Here is a 13630-nt window from a genome sequence, read left to right as displayed (position 1 = left end):
AGCAAATTTTGTCTCCTGTATTTTATCTTTATTTGACAACTTCCTTTTGCCTGTGTGAGGAAAGATCATCTGAACACTGGTTTAAAAATCAACCCACTGCCCTTGCTGGGAATGGCCTCTGTACCTTACCAGAACTTCTTATTTGTTTGAACATCCAGAAAAGATAAAATAAGAACTACAAAATCTAGGTAAGGCATCAGTGGTTTCACTTCCCATGAGCCTTTCCTTGCCTTTCCTTTTGGTGTGCGGTTTGTGCTCAACTCCACTTTGGGGACTTCCAGTGTTGGTGTATTTTCACAGAGACGTTAACCCCAGCATACTCACTGGGGAGCAAGATTCACCTCTGCTGACTTCAGTCATCTAAAACTCAGCTGTCTGGCTTCTTAAGACAGGGCTCCCCTTCTGAAACAATTAAAACAAAAAAAACCCCAGGGCTGTGTTTGACTTCCAAAGGCCTGACTGCCTGCTTAGCTGGAGAATTGGCTCTGATGCAGACATCTCCAGAGCTGTTCTAGGGGATGTTCATGGATGCAATCTAGTCTGCATTACTTAACCTTAGCTCCAGGGCTCATTCCCAGGCATTTTTCACTCAGGGGTGAAAAACCTAGTAACATGTAGAGCATCAAATAATTTAGTTCCCCCATTCACACCCAGGTCTTGGCTCCCTGATGTCTCCATTACATATGTATTGATTCACTGCTCAGTCCTCTTCCGGAATGAATTCCCTCTAGAAGAGGACTTAAACCAGGATAATAAGCTGTGTCTTAGTCAAGTTTTGATTTGCTGTTCAAGCACAGAACATAGATGGAGATCATCTATTCTGGACATGCCAAATTCACACAGCTTTTCAGCATGGCCCATATGGATAACTGTGGATAGAGATATGGGAAGCAAATCTTGGAGGCAGGCAAAAATTCATTATAATGAGATGAAGAATCGCATGCACCTTTTCTTGAAAAGCTAACCCAGTATGACATAAGGAAAATGCATGGATGTCAAAACACCAAAAAAACATATGTCTCACTTGCTCCTTGTTTTCTCTGCTAGCAAATGCCAGGAAAAGAAGCTTTCCTGCTCAGAATTTTTCTGTTTGGACTTAACCTCATTCCCACTGCTCTGAACCAGATTCATGCTTGGCTGTGATGTCTTATAAGAGAGCTGGATGTACATCACACTGCTGGACCTCCACAAATATTAGAGGATCACAAAAGCTTTGTGCTTGGTGTTCTTTCTTTTGTCTGTGGTTTGTAGCGGCAGTAGAATAACACAAAGGCTGAGATGACAAAGTGATTTGTCAATATGAAAATGTCCAAAATGTATTTTATTGTCTCGTACATGGACGATATCAATATGAGCAGCACCTCCCCAGGGAGCTCTGTCATATTGACTTAGCCACCAGGAGCTTGGGGTTGAAGTGAGAGGCAGTATTAAATTTTAACTACTCTTTAAATAACATTTTAAAAATCAATAATGAGGGTCCTGCACCCTTGGCTTTCCTATTACATTTGGTTTTGTTGTGGATGCCACGAAGATGAAGTTTTACCTGCTCTTTTTTACCCTTTTTATCTTGGTTCAAGAGAAGCATGTCTTCACTATTCCAAGGTAAATATCTACTGATGCTACTGGGCTTTTAGTGTGTGGTGCGTGGGACAGGGAAAGTATTGATGCAAAATAATTCTGAGTTGCATGAGAAAACATTTGTCAAAGGCTGACGTATATTTATTGCCCTTGTAATTGGATACGTGGTTCAATTTAACATAAAGATGGTGGGGAAAATGAAATTATTTTAAGTCTTCTTTGCATCCATAAATCCTACATTTTTAATCATATTAAGACTACTCTTTTTGGTCTAAGTGCAAATCAATTCTGTTCATTCAGTACTTTTGAATGCCAATAAAGGGCATTTTGAAACTTAATGGGAAGAAATAATTTGCTTCATTTGCCTTAAAACAAGATCTTAAATGAATTACTTCTTGAGGTAGAAAGAGAAACCATTTCAGAAAGTTCTAACAATCTGTTTTCCTTCCAAAGCAGATTTTATGATGGTTTTCCAGGCATAAATCATTTTTGAATAACCATTTGGTATTTGCACAATGTTTCAGAAGCAGCTTTATTGTTACCTATCGATAAACTTCAGAAATGCCCTGAAACCAAATGCTTTCTTAAAATATGAGAACATATGTCAGAGATGAAGACAGGCAAAGTGCTTTTATTTTCTGCATCTACAACTCATTTAAAAACCTGAAATACTTTAATAAGTAGAACTAAAAGGGTAAGTTCCTCATGTAGTGATTTTAAGCAAGGCTGAGCAACCTAGGATTAACTACAACCTGCTCCCAGAACTAAAATACCTACACAAATAAAATGTGAATTATTTCTCATAGCTCTTCTGTGATTTTGCACCACTCTGCAGACTTATGAGAGGTGAACACCATTGAGTTCATGCCTTAAAAAAAGGGTATTTCCTCTCCCTTTGTGTTGCAATCATATTTTATTGTGGGTTGCTATGGAGGTGGGAGGGCTCAAGTAGGGGGAAACAAGCATGGTCTTAGGTGAATTCAGTGAAACAATATTGTTCTGTGCTACTTGAAGGTTTATTTATTTCATGTTTAAATAGAACACGGAGTATCTGACTCTCCAATAAGAATATGGCGTTTCCCACTGGAAAGCAGGAGCCCAACCCTCCCAGCCCAGTTATGAAAATGGCTAAAATAATGAGATTCATCTGACTATACAGAATTTTTACACAGCTCTGCATGGGAACAAGTCCCCTTCACCTTTCTGTACAGATAGTGGGGAAAAATATGTGTATTTAGAAGGCAATTCATTCCAGGTTAGCACACACATTTAAATTAGCTCAGGTTAACCAGACCCCTAAAGTGCCTGTTTCTTTATTATGAAAGTGCCTAGCTCAGACGAAGATATCAAACCAATCTAAAATAAACTGAAATGTATCTTACTCCCCTACAGGGTAAGACCTGAGTATTGTAGTGTGGGGATGGCAGCTGGACTTCTATTTACCAAGAAGTAAAAGGGAAAGGAAAAAGAGAGGGGAAACAGTGACAGAGCCCAGTAAGACTCTGGCAGAAATTTGGAGGAAGGGAATGAGAAGGATCTTTTCAAGGACAAACTCAAAGAGCAATCAGGGAAGGAGGGTGTGAGAACAGAAAGAAAAGGGTGTGTTTAACATGACCTTGTCCAGCTGTACAGAGTCAGCAGGCAGGGCAAGAAAGCTGGGAGTAGAGCGTTGTTTCTGAGCTTGGTATAAGGGTAATAATTGAAGCTTTTGTCCGGGTGTTTCCTACAAAGAGTAGGGCAGAAGACAGATGAAAGAGGATATAACGCCAAATCAAAGCAAAGCAACTGAGAAGGGCAACAACTACAGTTTTGGCTATTAATACTCACCACACAGAAGTGCAGGGGCAGAATTTTGATCAGCTTATTCAGTGTATTCAGGTCCTATCACAAGAGCTAGAGAGGAATCTAACACTTGCTCAGTACTTACCCCACTCGGATGAAATATTTGTGCGACAAATGGTGGGGTACAAATACACATCAGCTTCCTCATTATGGTGCTCTCAGGCTGTGGGAATCATGCAATTAAATCAGATGCAGCAGGCCTTTTCTTGGCTTCTGTGTAAAAAGACTCCCTCAGCTATGAGAAGACAAATTCATTTACAAAGCAGCCTCAAACACACACCTCGGGGTGCACCTACCTAAAGAAATAGGCAAACTGCCAACCTTGCCTAGCCCTGATTGTTTTTTGATATTCTGTCAAATGATGGTGGTGGGAAAAATAGGGATGGCATGCTGTTGGTTCTGCATGAAAAACAACAGTGATTGCTTGGAGCCTGGCTAAAAGTAAAGATGAATCACCTGGTTGCCAGATGTTGTCAGGTTTCTGCTTGAAATCAGTCACAGCAACAAGCTGTGACAATCATGTTAGGCTGCTTGAAAACCCTAGTTTTGAGAGCCCTGCCTGTTTTCTTTTCAGGACAGTCTTTGCAGACATGGCTGGCAGGGACTGACTTTGTGCCTGGTTTTTACAGTGCCACCAGTTCCACATGATTAGATGGCTGAGAGACACCCCAGCCCAGGAAATGGAAATACGGGTCTGACATTCCCCAGAGTCTCCTTCTTCTACACACACAAGTTATTTTAATTTTCTATCTAATGCAATTTTTAACTACATGACTTGCAGGACACTGATGATCAGGGCTCAATGCAGAGTGCTACATTTTTCTTTCCAGAAAGTGAATTTCCCTTCTGTCACCCACAGTGGGGTCAGGCATGGAGTTGCTGGGAAGCACCATGTCATGTACAGCATGTCTGGACCATGGTTTTCGAACAGAAAGGGAATACAAGTTACTGGGCAAAGATGGGGAGGACAGTGGTGAAGACCATCTGAAACAATAGCTGGCAGAAGGACACAAATGAGGAGACCAGAAAAACTTGACTGAAGTAGGAATGCACATCTACAAAACATCATGTTTGGCTTTTGCCAACCTGGGAGGGCTTTTGGCAGACTGGGAGGGCTGATGTCTCTGCTGAATGGTGACTGAGACTGAGAAACTCAGGGGACAGCAGGAGAGACGTCTTCCTGTTCTAGGCTAGTTTTCAACTGGTGCTGCTGCACTGTGGATTAGCTGGAGCTGGTGGCTGTGGTGCAGGTGCCAGCTCCCAGGAGTGATCTCAATGTCCTGCAGTAAATATTGGCTGCCAAATCCCTGCACCACCTCTTTCATGGATTTTACTGATTGGCAGATGCAGAGGCTGGAACTGGATTCAGCATCTTCACTATTGGATCGTCTTTGAGTTCATGGCAGCCAAGTCAGGGAAGATGAGATAGGTCAAGCCTGCTTCTTCACTTTTGCATGAACTGGAGCTGTTCCAAGTACCTGTGCTTTACCTAAATACCCTTGTTTTTCAGGGATGAAGTTCTATGGGCTCTCCCACAAACCGATGAACAAGTTGAAGCTCTTCAGGATTTACTGAACACCACTGAGGTAAACAGATTATTCTGTCTCCCCAAACTCTAGGCCAAATTTTCCCCCCAAGTTCCCTAACACTGCTTCTCCCTCCCAAGAAAGATCCAGCCCATTTCCATTCATTTGTTCTAATACATGAGCTCAGGAAACGCTTGGTTTTCATTTCTCTAATACCTTCTGATTTACATGACGAGACCCCTCCATAATGTTTCAGTGATTAATTATATCAGAGCTCACATTTCTGCAATTGGTTTTGTGTGTTAAGGCACTGCAAAACTGGCAAACCACCAACACACAGTAAGTAGAAATATATTTGCTAGGGAACCTCAGCACTTTTGACCAGTGTGATCTTGACCTATACAGCTTGCACACCTTTGAAGATCAGAGCAGGATTTTTGTGGTATTTTTCTAAAAGTAGCATCTAGAAGATGTATTATTATTACTTCTGTGTTTCATTAGATTAAAGGGTTTTTAATTAAATTGAGACACTTGCCCAATCACACCCTCACAGTTTGAAGTCAACACTGCAACAAAAGTGTAGCCATTCCCTCAATCAACATAATTTACAGGATGATTGAGGATATGTTTCATATAACTGAAAGATTTTAAAGGTGTCTATGCCCAGTCTTTCTCTGTCTTTCTTGGCTCCTATTCATTTTATGCCCACCCCAAAATCCTTCTGCTGTCCCTACTAGCATCTTCTAATCATTCCCTTAACTTCTTAGAAACATTTTGGTAACTTTCCTTGCTCTTTTCCACCTTCACAAGTTAACTCACAAATCCATTTCTTTTTCTGTACCAATATAAATCTACGCTCCTCCATTTTTTTTTTTTTTTTTTTACTACTGTAGTTATTCACTTTCTTGTACAGAGGATCCCAAGAAGTCAGGAAGAAGAACTCCAGCACATTCAGTGCAGAGAGGGCTTGTGGTGGTTTCTTCCAAGTCATTTATGGGAATATGCAAACCAAATATTTTTCATGGGTTATAAACCAGATAATTTGTTTCCATGACTATAAATTGGGCAAGCTATAAGAAGACAACAGAATGGGAATGGAAAGGGGAAGGGGAAAAGGAGGGGGAAGGGAAGACACAAACAGTACCTCCCAGCAAATTTTAATGGTTACCATTTATTGCTCAAACAATATTCCTCATGCAACTGCACCATAAAGGAAAAAAATAAGCCCTATTGTCTGGTGACTTCATGCTGTATGATACCCTAAAAATGCATCCAAGAATTACGTTGACTTTTTTCACACCCTAAATTTATGCCCAATTTACTGCTAACTGTCACCCCTAGATCTTTTTGTACTATTGGTTCTGAAGTTTCAGTCTTTTATTGAATATGTTGGCTTCTGATTTTATTACTGTAAAATATTTAATTTTACCAAGAAGAATCGCATTTTCTTATTTTTCTCCAATTTCTAATTTCTGTATTGCTTCTTCAACTTGACTTATATTCAAACCCCTTCCGGCACTTATTTCCTCCCTGATCAAAGTAATCAGAGAATACAACAACTACAAAAACTGGTCTGATCTTCATTAATTCTCCAAATGCCCTCAGGGAATATAACTCTCAGCAGACTTGAAAGCATGTAACATAATAACCAGCTAAATATATCTATTATACTAGAAATACTATCTCAGAAAAGGTTATGTTCTTGCCTTTGTTCTTGATTTATGAATTTATGTGCAGAAGTCATTATAAACATTTCTTAAATACACACATTTCATTTCCAGAAGTAGCTGAATGCTACACATCACAAGGAACATTAAACTGCTTGTTACGAGTGGCCTCTTAAATTGGAAACATATGCTTTGATTATTTTCAAAATGCTTATTAAATGTTAGTAAGAATATTTTTTCTGTCCTCAGTAAAAAAAAAATTAAAATGTTTTTTGAAACTTTGTAGGTCATTCTCTGGCAACCTGTTGTGGTTGAAAACATCAAGAAGGACAGAGAAGTCCATTTCTATGTCAGGGCATCCAACATAAATAGCATAAAAGCTCAGTTAAGGCAACTGACCATCCAACACAAGTATGTATTTTTTAATCTGTTGTCATGAATGATTCTGTAAAGTTGTTTGTCATTTATTTAACAGGAGGTTGTGCTCTTCCTTTATTATTCAGAGTCTTGATAGAAGATGTTCAAGGAATTATTGAAAAACAGATTGTCAATGACACAGTCAATGCTCGCGGATCTTCTTCATACTATGAAAACTACCATTCAATGAAAGAAGTAAGCTGTTTTTGTTGTAAACATCTGTAGATGCAAAGAGTGAAATTTGTCTCACGGTTGGGAATGGAGATAAAAGGAGAGAAATTATCAGTGGGTAATAATTACCACTGTATTGCTCAACAATTGAGTTCTATTTATTGTAATGCTTCCATAGAGAGAGAAAGAAGCAGCAGACAAAATCTCTCATACATGTATTGCTTCAAACTGTCATTCAAAGGCAGTCAACACAGAAGCAAAATGAAGTTTCAAAACAAACATGTAGATATTTGAAATGTGAAATCAATAATTTAAACAAATAGAACTGAAGAGGAATTTTAGGGCTACACTTGGACTGTGTTGTGACTGTATCTTACTGTTTGTTTTAGGAGAAATTAGAGTCAGGCAAGTAGTAAGTGGGTTGAATTATTAGTTTTTCTTACCCATCAGGTAAAGATTTTGGGAGGTAGAATGAATTTAAGTGTAGACCACTTTCAGGGATTAAGAAAAACAATAGAGAGAAGATCTACCTACTAACTTCACCCTTGCAGATATATCATTGGATGGAGCAAGTAGTGAAAGTCCACTCTGATCTCCTACAGAAAATATATATTGGATCATCCTATGAAAAGCGACCACTTTATGTTCTGAAGGTACAGCTGTGACTTACTGTAAAAACTTTCCAAGTAAGCAAATGATGGGTTTTGCTCAGGACACTTCCTTAAATCTATACCTACATTCCTATTTTTTGTGGTTTTTAGAAGTTTCCTAAGTCATTCTAGTATGATGCATTACCATTGCAAACAAATTTGACCAGATTACGTTCACTTTTCGGGTCACAAGGAAGTTATCACATCTAGGCCATTATCCAAAGGCATGCAATACTGGCACAGTGGATACCCATCTCTGTTGAAGATTAAGCCAATCTAGTTTGTTGCCCTGCATAGCTGAGGACAGGCTCACTTGACCTCAGGTCTTGCTGTTGTCTTGGTGTCTTTGTTAGGACTTTGCAAGCAGCCTGAATGTGGCTCTCTGACTGTATGCAAACAACCAATCCTGGCCCAGAATCAGTCTGATCTCTACCTACAAGACAGATGGTGCTTCTTCCATCTTGGTTACCTTTTTACTTCCACTTTTATGTTGTACCCTTTACAATGGTGACATTTGAATGCAATTTCTCTTTTGTCAGATTTCTAAAAGCAAGGAAAAATCAAAAAATGCCATATGGATTGACTGTGGTATCCATGCTAGAGAATGGATTTCTCCTGCTTTTTGCCTGTGGTTCATAGGGCATGTGAGTACATAATCACATCTGATTACTGTTTTCGAAGCAAAGCAAAAAATCTTGATGCCATTTACCTTCGTCCAGTTGTGTTCTAGGATCCATAAAGCCTTAATCCATTTACTCCCACAACACCAATACATGATATTTGTGTCTACACTGCAAGCATAGCAGTGTGTGTGTGTGTGTGTCAGTAGATAGGGAGAGTGTGTAGAAGAGAAACAGAAAGTCATAAGGAGTGAATGCAAAGGAGCTCAAATGTATTATCAAGTATGAAAGAAATTTCAAAGTATGTGCAGGAAATTCAACAGAGACATTTATCATTATGAATGGTCAGGGATAGAGAGGGCATGCCAGAAAAAGCACGTGTTTGGTGATCTACTAGGGCCACGTCCGTACTGCCACGTGGATTCCAGGAGTGGTCTTGGCTCTGAGTCACGCAGCACATGGTGACTTGTGTCCATATTACTGCATCTGTCACTGCCTGGAGCAGATCAGAACACACACAGGGTGAGCTCAAGCTGTCCTACAACCCTTGGCTCTTCCCTACATGCCTTCCTAGAGCAATTGGTATCCCACACTTGCCTGCTCCAGACATGGCATTGCGCCACACCAGCAATCCACTTGCTGTGATGCATCACCTACTCCTGTGTCTGTTGCTACTGCTCCTACTGACTCCATGTTTTTCATTTGTGCTCCTGCTTTTTTTCGGGATCTGCAGAGAATAAAGCCACATAAGCCCCCTTCTTCTGAAGGTACTATGCCTGCTAGTGACACCCTCATGTCAGACCTCCAGAACACGACCAAGAACATCCAGCCATAGTACCAGTTCCTGGAAACTAGAAAATCACTGATGGGATGAGCCTTTTGATTAATCACTGATGGGATGGGCTTAGATTAACCAGCCTTGACATGTGGCTGCAGACAAACAGTCACATCTATTTTTAGTATCTTTAATATCTACACTGTTCAGGAGAGTGAACAAGGTGCACCCAAAGATACAACATCCACAGTTTGTACCTGGATTTTAAAACACAATGCCTTGGTCTTTTTGAACTTAAGGCATCTCTGCTCAACTCCTTATGCTGAGCTGCTGGCCCTGTCCCTGGTATGGACCAGGAAAAGGCTTCTAAGGGCTTTCTGGCCCAGACAGGGTTGCCCATCTTGCTCAGTTAATGTTCTGAGATATTATTTATTATTACTTTTTCACAAAAGCAAAGTTCACAGTAAAAATAAACTAGATGACACTGAGACTTCACAGTCACCAGTACTGTAGTAAGAGAAATAACATAGACAAGTCCTTGAAACATGAATTATGATTTGGGCATGATGGAACTAAATAATGATGACGTTGATAATAATAATTTAAAAATTAATAAATTAATTTATTTCTGTCATCAGTCACAACTATAAAAGCTCAATGCCTAAAAAATTTGAAAGGATATTGCAGGAGTTAAGGACAGATACAGCCAAAGGTACCTTGTGACCCACTGATAATCCCAGCTTTCAAGATTCCACTGGAAAGAAATGCATTTGCCCTTTTCATGCTGCTCCAAACAATTACTAGCTGTGCTGTCATTTTTCCAGTGACATGTCCCTGCAGCATTTTGCACAAGTAACAAGCTGAACATTTAGGTTCTCCATCCCTTTGATCTAATTTACATGGTTTAAATTCAAATTTTGTATCTATATCACTTCATGAAATAACATTTTAAAATCTGACATCAATACACATCTGCACACATGCACTAAAATCATCAGCTCTCCCTAGCAAATCCTAGGCATTCTTTATAACGGGTCCACTTTTTTATAATTAAATTTTATCGTTAAGAAAGATTGACATTTCTCATTTAGTCAAAGGAGGTCCATTGCCTGAGGAAAACCAGGAAGGATTTAAAATGAAAGAAGGTGATTTAAGTAAGGCATAAAGAAAAAAAAAGATGATTAAGGACTTAAGTCTATTCTAATAGTAACAAACCCACTTATCTAGATTAAAATTTATTTCTTTGTCCTGGACCAACAACGAGGTTACGTATCACTAAAGCCTTCAAAATAAGCTGTGAGGCAAAATTAGCAATGTAGATCTTACTGACTCTTGTCATACAGTTGCATTAAACTCGCAATGCAATCAGAATAAATAATGTTATGTAAGGCAGCCATTTGAAATATTACTTGTTATTTTGGGGCTTGCTGTATTTTGGGCAGGAAGGAGGGTTCCTATTACTTATAAAAGGAGCAAAAGCTCAAACCTTCCTATTGATAGGCTTCAGTTCTATCTTATGACCACCCACTAACACTAAAGGACTGCAGTGTATCTGACTGACCATATCAATTTCTCCCTTTGGCACTCCTAAGCAGAGAGCTACTTTGTTATTTGGCAATTTCCATGATGTGATGAGCCTTATCAGACTCATCAGACTTATCAGGTAGACTGCTCTGAAAATTTCACAATTATTTTACACATGCCACCAGGTACCTTTGTAGGAAGGTAAGAAAATCACAATTACAAATGCTTTTAGTAAGTCTCCTCCCCTGTGCTTTATAGGCAATCCATGTGCGTGAGAGAGATCAGACCATGACAACCCTTCTGGAGCACTTTGATTTCTACATCATGCCTGTGATAAACGTGGATGGCTATGAGTACACATGGAGCCACCCATCTGTATGTAGACCTTTTTTGACAGGTTGTGCAATGTACTGATTTGCTACTTCTAGGAACTATCACTGTGCATGGTTAGAGCATCGTCTTCATCCTGGAACTGCACAGCCCAAACTCTTATTCTGTCCTTGGAATTTCCACATCTTTGCCCACAGAAAGTTGGATTTGGGCCCCTAAACTCACATACCAGGCCAAACTGTATGTCTTCTGCCCTCCTTCCACAGCCCAAATTCCACTGAAATCAGATGTGATCACTTCTTATCCTACCCAACACTTCATTTTATCATCCAGCCTTGATGGCAAGAAGATTGTGGTTTTAGAATCTTCCTTGGTCTTCACTAGCACATGACTGTAGAGGCACAAGTGAGAAGTCACATTTAACTAACCAGTGAGGTTAGTTGTGGACTTTTTCAGCATTTTTCTCTGAACAAGGCTTGTGTGTCTCTTTCCATAGAATCGTCTGTGGAGGAAAAGCCGCTCCGCGCACGGTAACAGCAAGTGCATTGGTACTGACATGAACAGGAATTTTGATGCACACTGGTGTGGTAGGACATAATTTTCTTCCTACTGTACCCCCGCCTCAATTTTGGCCTTTAAAATTCTTTATTTTGAAAACATTTTCATCTACCATTCCTCAAAGTTAATACAAAGACAAATGCAGCTGAGTATCTGTTATGAGCCAGTGAAAACTTTCCCAGCTTTAGATAATTCTTTTTGGGACTCAGGATTTTTCCTCCCCAGATGATACACCAATAACGTTTTCCCAGTGCAACAGAGCCCCTTGCACCACCCCATGACACACCTGGGGGAGGCTGTTGGTGGGAAGGAGGAAAGAGGGAAGAGATGGCCCTTGCCATGTCACCCAAGGCCTATTGCACTATCCAGCTGAGTAGATGCTCCACTGTGGTGTACAAATTGATCATCTCAGTCATCCTTCTGTAATGCCTAGCTGAACAAGATTTTTTGGCCCTTAGTGTTTCATATGAAGACTATATCATATTTAATTACTGCAGGCACTTTAGTACTTGACAAGTTTTTTCAGTCTGCAGAATAGCTGCCTTAAAATGTTACCCTATAGATCAGATCTGACTTCACTCAGCGCTGACACTAAAGTCCTATATGGCTTTCAGTCATTCTAGACCATTGCTAAACCATCCACAGATGTTTTTGCATTTTTTCCCTTAAACACTAAAGATCCTGACTGCTTCCAGAAAGTTGTTTGGTCTTATTCTGAAGACAGCAGAGTGGTGAATCCTATTTAACTTCTTGATAACTTGTTCCAGTGTCAAGTTAGACCTTAATTTTGATTTGTTTCCTTGGCTTCCCATTGGGACCTTGCTTTCCCACAAGATTAAATAATCATGTAGAATTGCCTTTTTCCTGTAGTACTTCTAGATTTGAAGATGTGATCTCACAATCATGCGATGATTTTAAATGAAGCATATTCATGCTCTCCTCTAAGACTTTTTTATCCAGTCTTTGAATACTTTTTTTCTACACCTTCTCCTTGATTGTTTTTAGGCATATCATAGGTGAGAAATCCTGGTAGGTTCTCAAAGATTTCTACGAGCATGCGAGTTCTTTCCATAGCATGGTGGAGTCCATGATTTCATGTGTATTAGCACCATACTCTGCTCTTTCATTAGATGAACAGAGATGAAGAAGGGAAGAAATAAAGGAGTAAAATTGTGCACTTTTTTTTGTTGTTAAAGGTACAGGAGCATCTCACTATGAATGCCATGAGACATACTGTGGACCCTACCCAGAGTCTGAGCCTGAAGTGAAAGCAGTGGCTCGCTTTGTCAGAGACCACAAAGACACCATTAAAGCCTACATAACCATGCACTCCTACTCCCAGTTGGTGTTGTTTCCATATTCTTACACTATGAACAAAAGCAAAGACCATGAGGAGCTGGTAAGTCTTCCCACCTCCTGCAGTTTCCCACTTATTTCAGAACTACTCACCCAGCTTGGTTAGTCTTGTGACGAGGGAGTCACTGCGCTGTGACAATCAAGATTTAGGAAATGACATTTTTCTTGATGTTCTTAACAACTTTAAAAAGTCTGGGCTCGTCTAGTGTGTTAAGTCAGCAAGCTGCTTCTAAAGACTATGGAAAAATGAAAATATTTATTCCGGATTGATTATACATCAACAGCACCTAATATGTTGCAGCTGCTGCTAAAAGAGCAGAATCCTGCTGTTCTGGACACCTGGAAAAGATATATATGTGCAAATTCCTCATTATGTTGTATGGTTTATACAAACTCTAAAATTAACTGGATGTGTGACTTGAAAACACCCTTCACATACCTAAGCAACGAGGTATTCTGGTGAACAGTTGCTACTTTTATTAAGGCTTTTGCTAGGGATATTTATTTAAATTGGTCTTAATAGTAGGATGGAAAATATATCCTGCATATATAGAATTTTACATTCTTGAGCCACCAAACGACACAGTAAAAACTCTCACTGAAAACAGCAAAGTTC

The 13630-nt window shown here is 39.7% G+C and overlaps 1 protein-coding gene across 3 annotated transcripts in view; it reads left to right on the top strand.

The window, feature by feature from the left end:
• Positions 1–1496: 1496 nt before the first annotated feature.
• The window catches only part of CPB2 (carboxypeptidase B2), a 13087-nt gene continuing 953 nt past the window's right edge, over positions 1497–13630 (top strand). Inside the window, exons 1-10 of one of the 3 annotated variants that reach the window (XM_017733604.1) lie at positions 1509–1602; positions 4050–4152; positions 4931–5006; positions 6900–7024; positions 7117–7225; positions 7753–7854; positions 8391–8495; positions 11029–11145; positions 11597–11687; positions 12855–13057. In XM_017733604.1, coding sequence (XP_017589093.1) covers positions 4073–4152; positions 4931–5006; positions 6900–7024; positions 7117–7225; positions 7753–7854; positions 8391–8495; positions 11029–11145; positions 11597–11687; positions 12855–13057 — 1008 coding nt within the window. In that variant the 5' untranslated portion in view covers positions 1509–1602; positions 4050–4072. Of the gene's footprint in view, positions 1603–4049; positions 4153–4930; positions 5007–6899; positions 7025–7116; positions 7226–7752; positions 7855–8390; positions 8496–11028; positions 11146–11596; positions 11688–12854; positions 13058–13630 lie in introns of all 3 variants that reach the window. The other 2 variants (XM_008633167.2, XM_017733605.1) reach the window with 2 other exon arrangements.

This window comes from Corvus brachyrhynchos, unplaced genomic scaffold (genome assembly GCF_000691975.1).
Source record: "Corvus brachyrhynchos isolate BGI_N302 unplaced genomic scaffold, ASM69197v1 scaffold202, whole genome shotgun sequence".
Taxonomy (NCBI): Eukaryota; Metazoa; Chordata; class Aves; order Passeriformes; family Corvidae; genus Corvus; species Corvus brachyrhynchos.
This window is presented reverse-complemented; position numbering and strand designations above follow the sequence as displayed.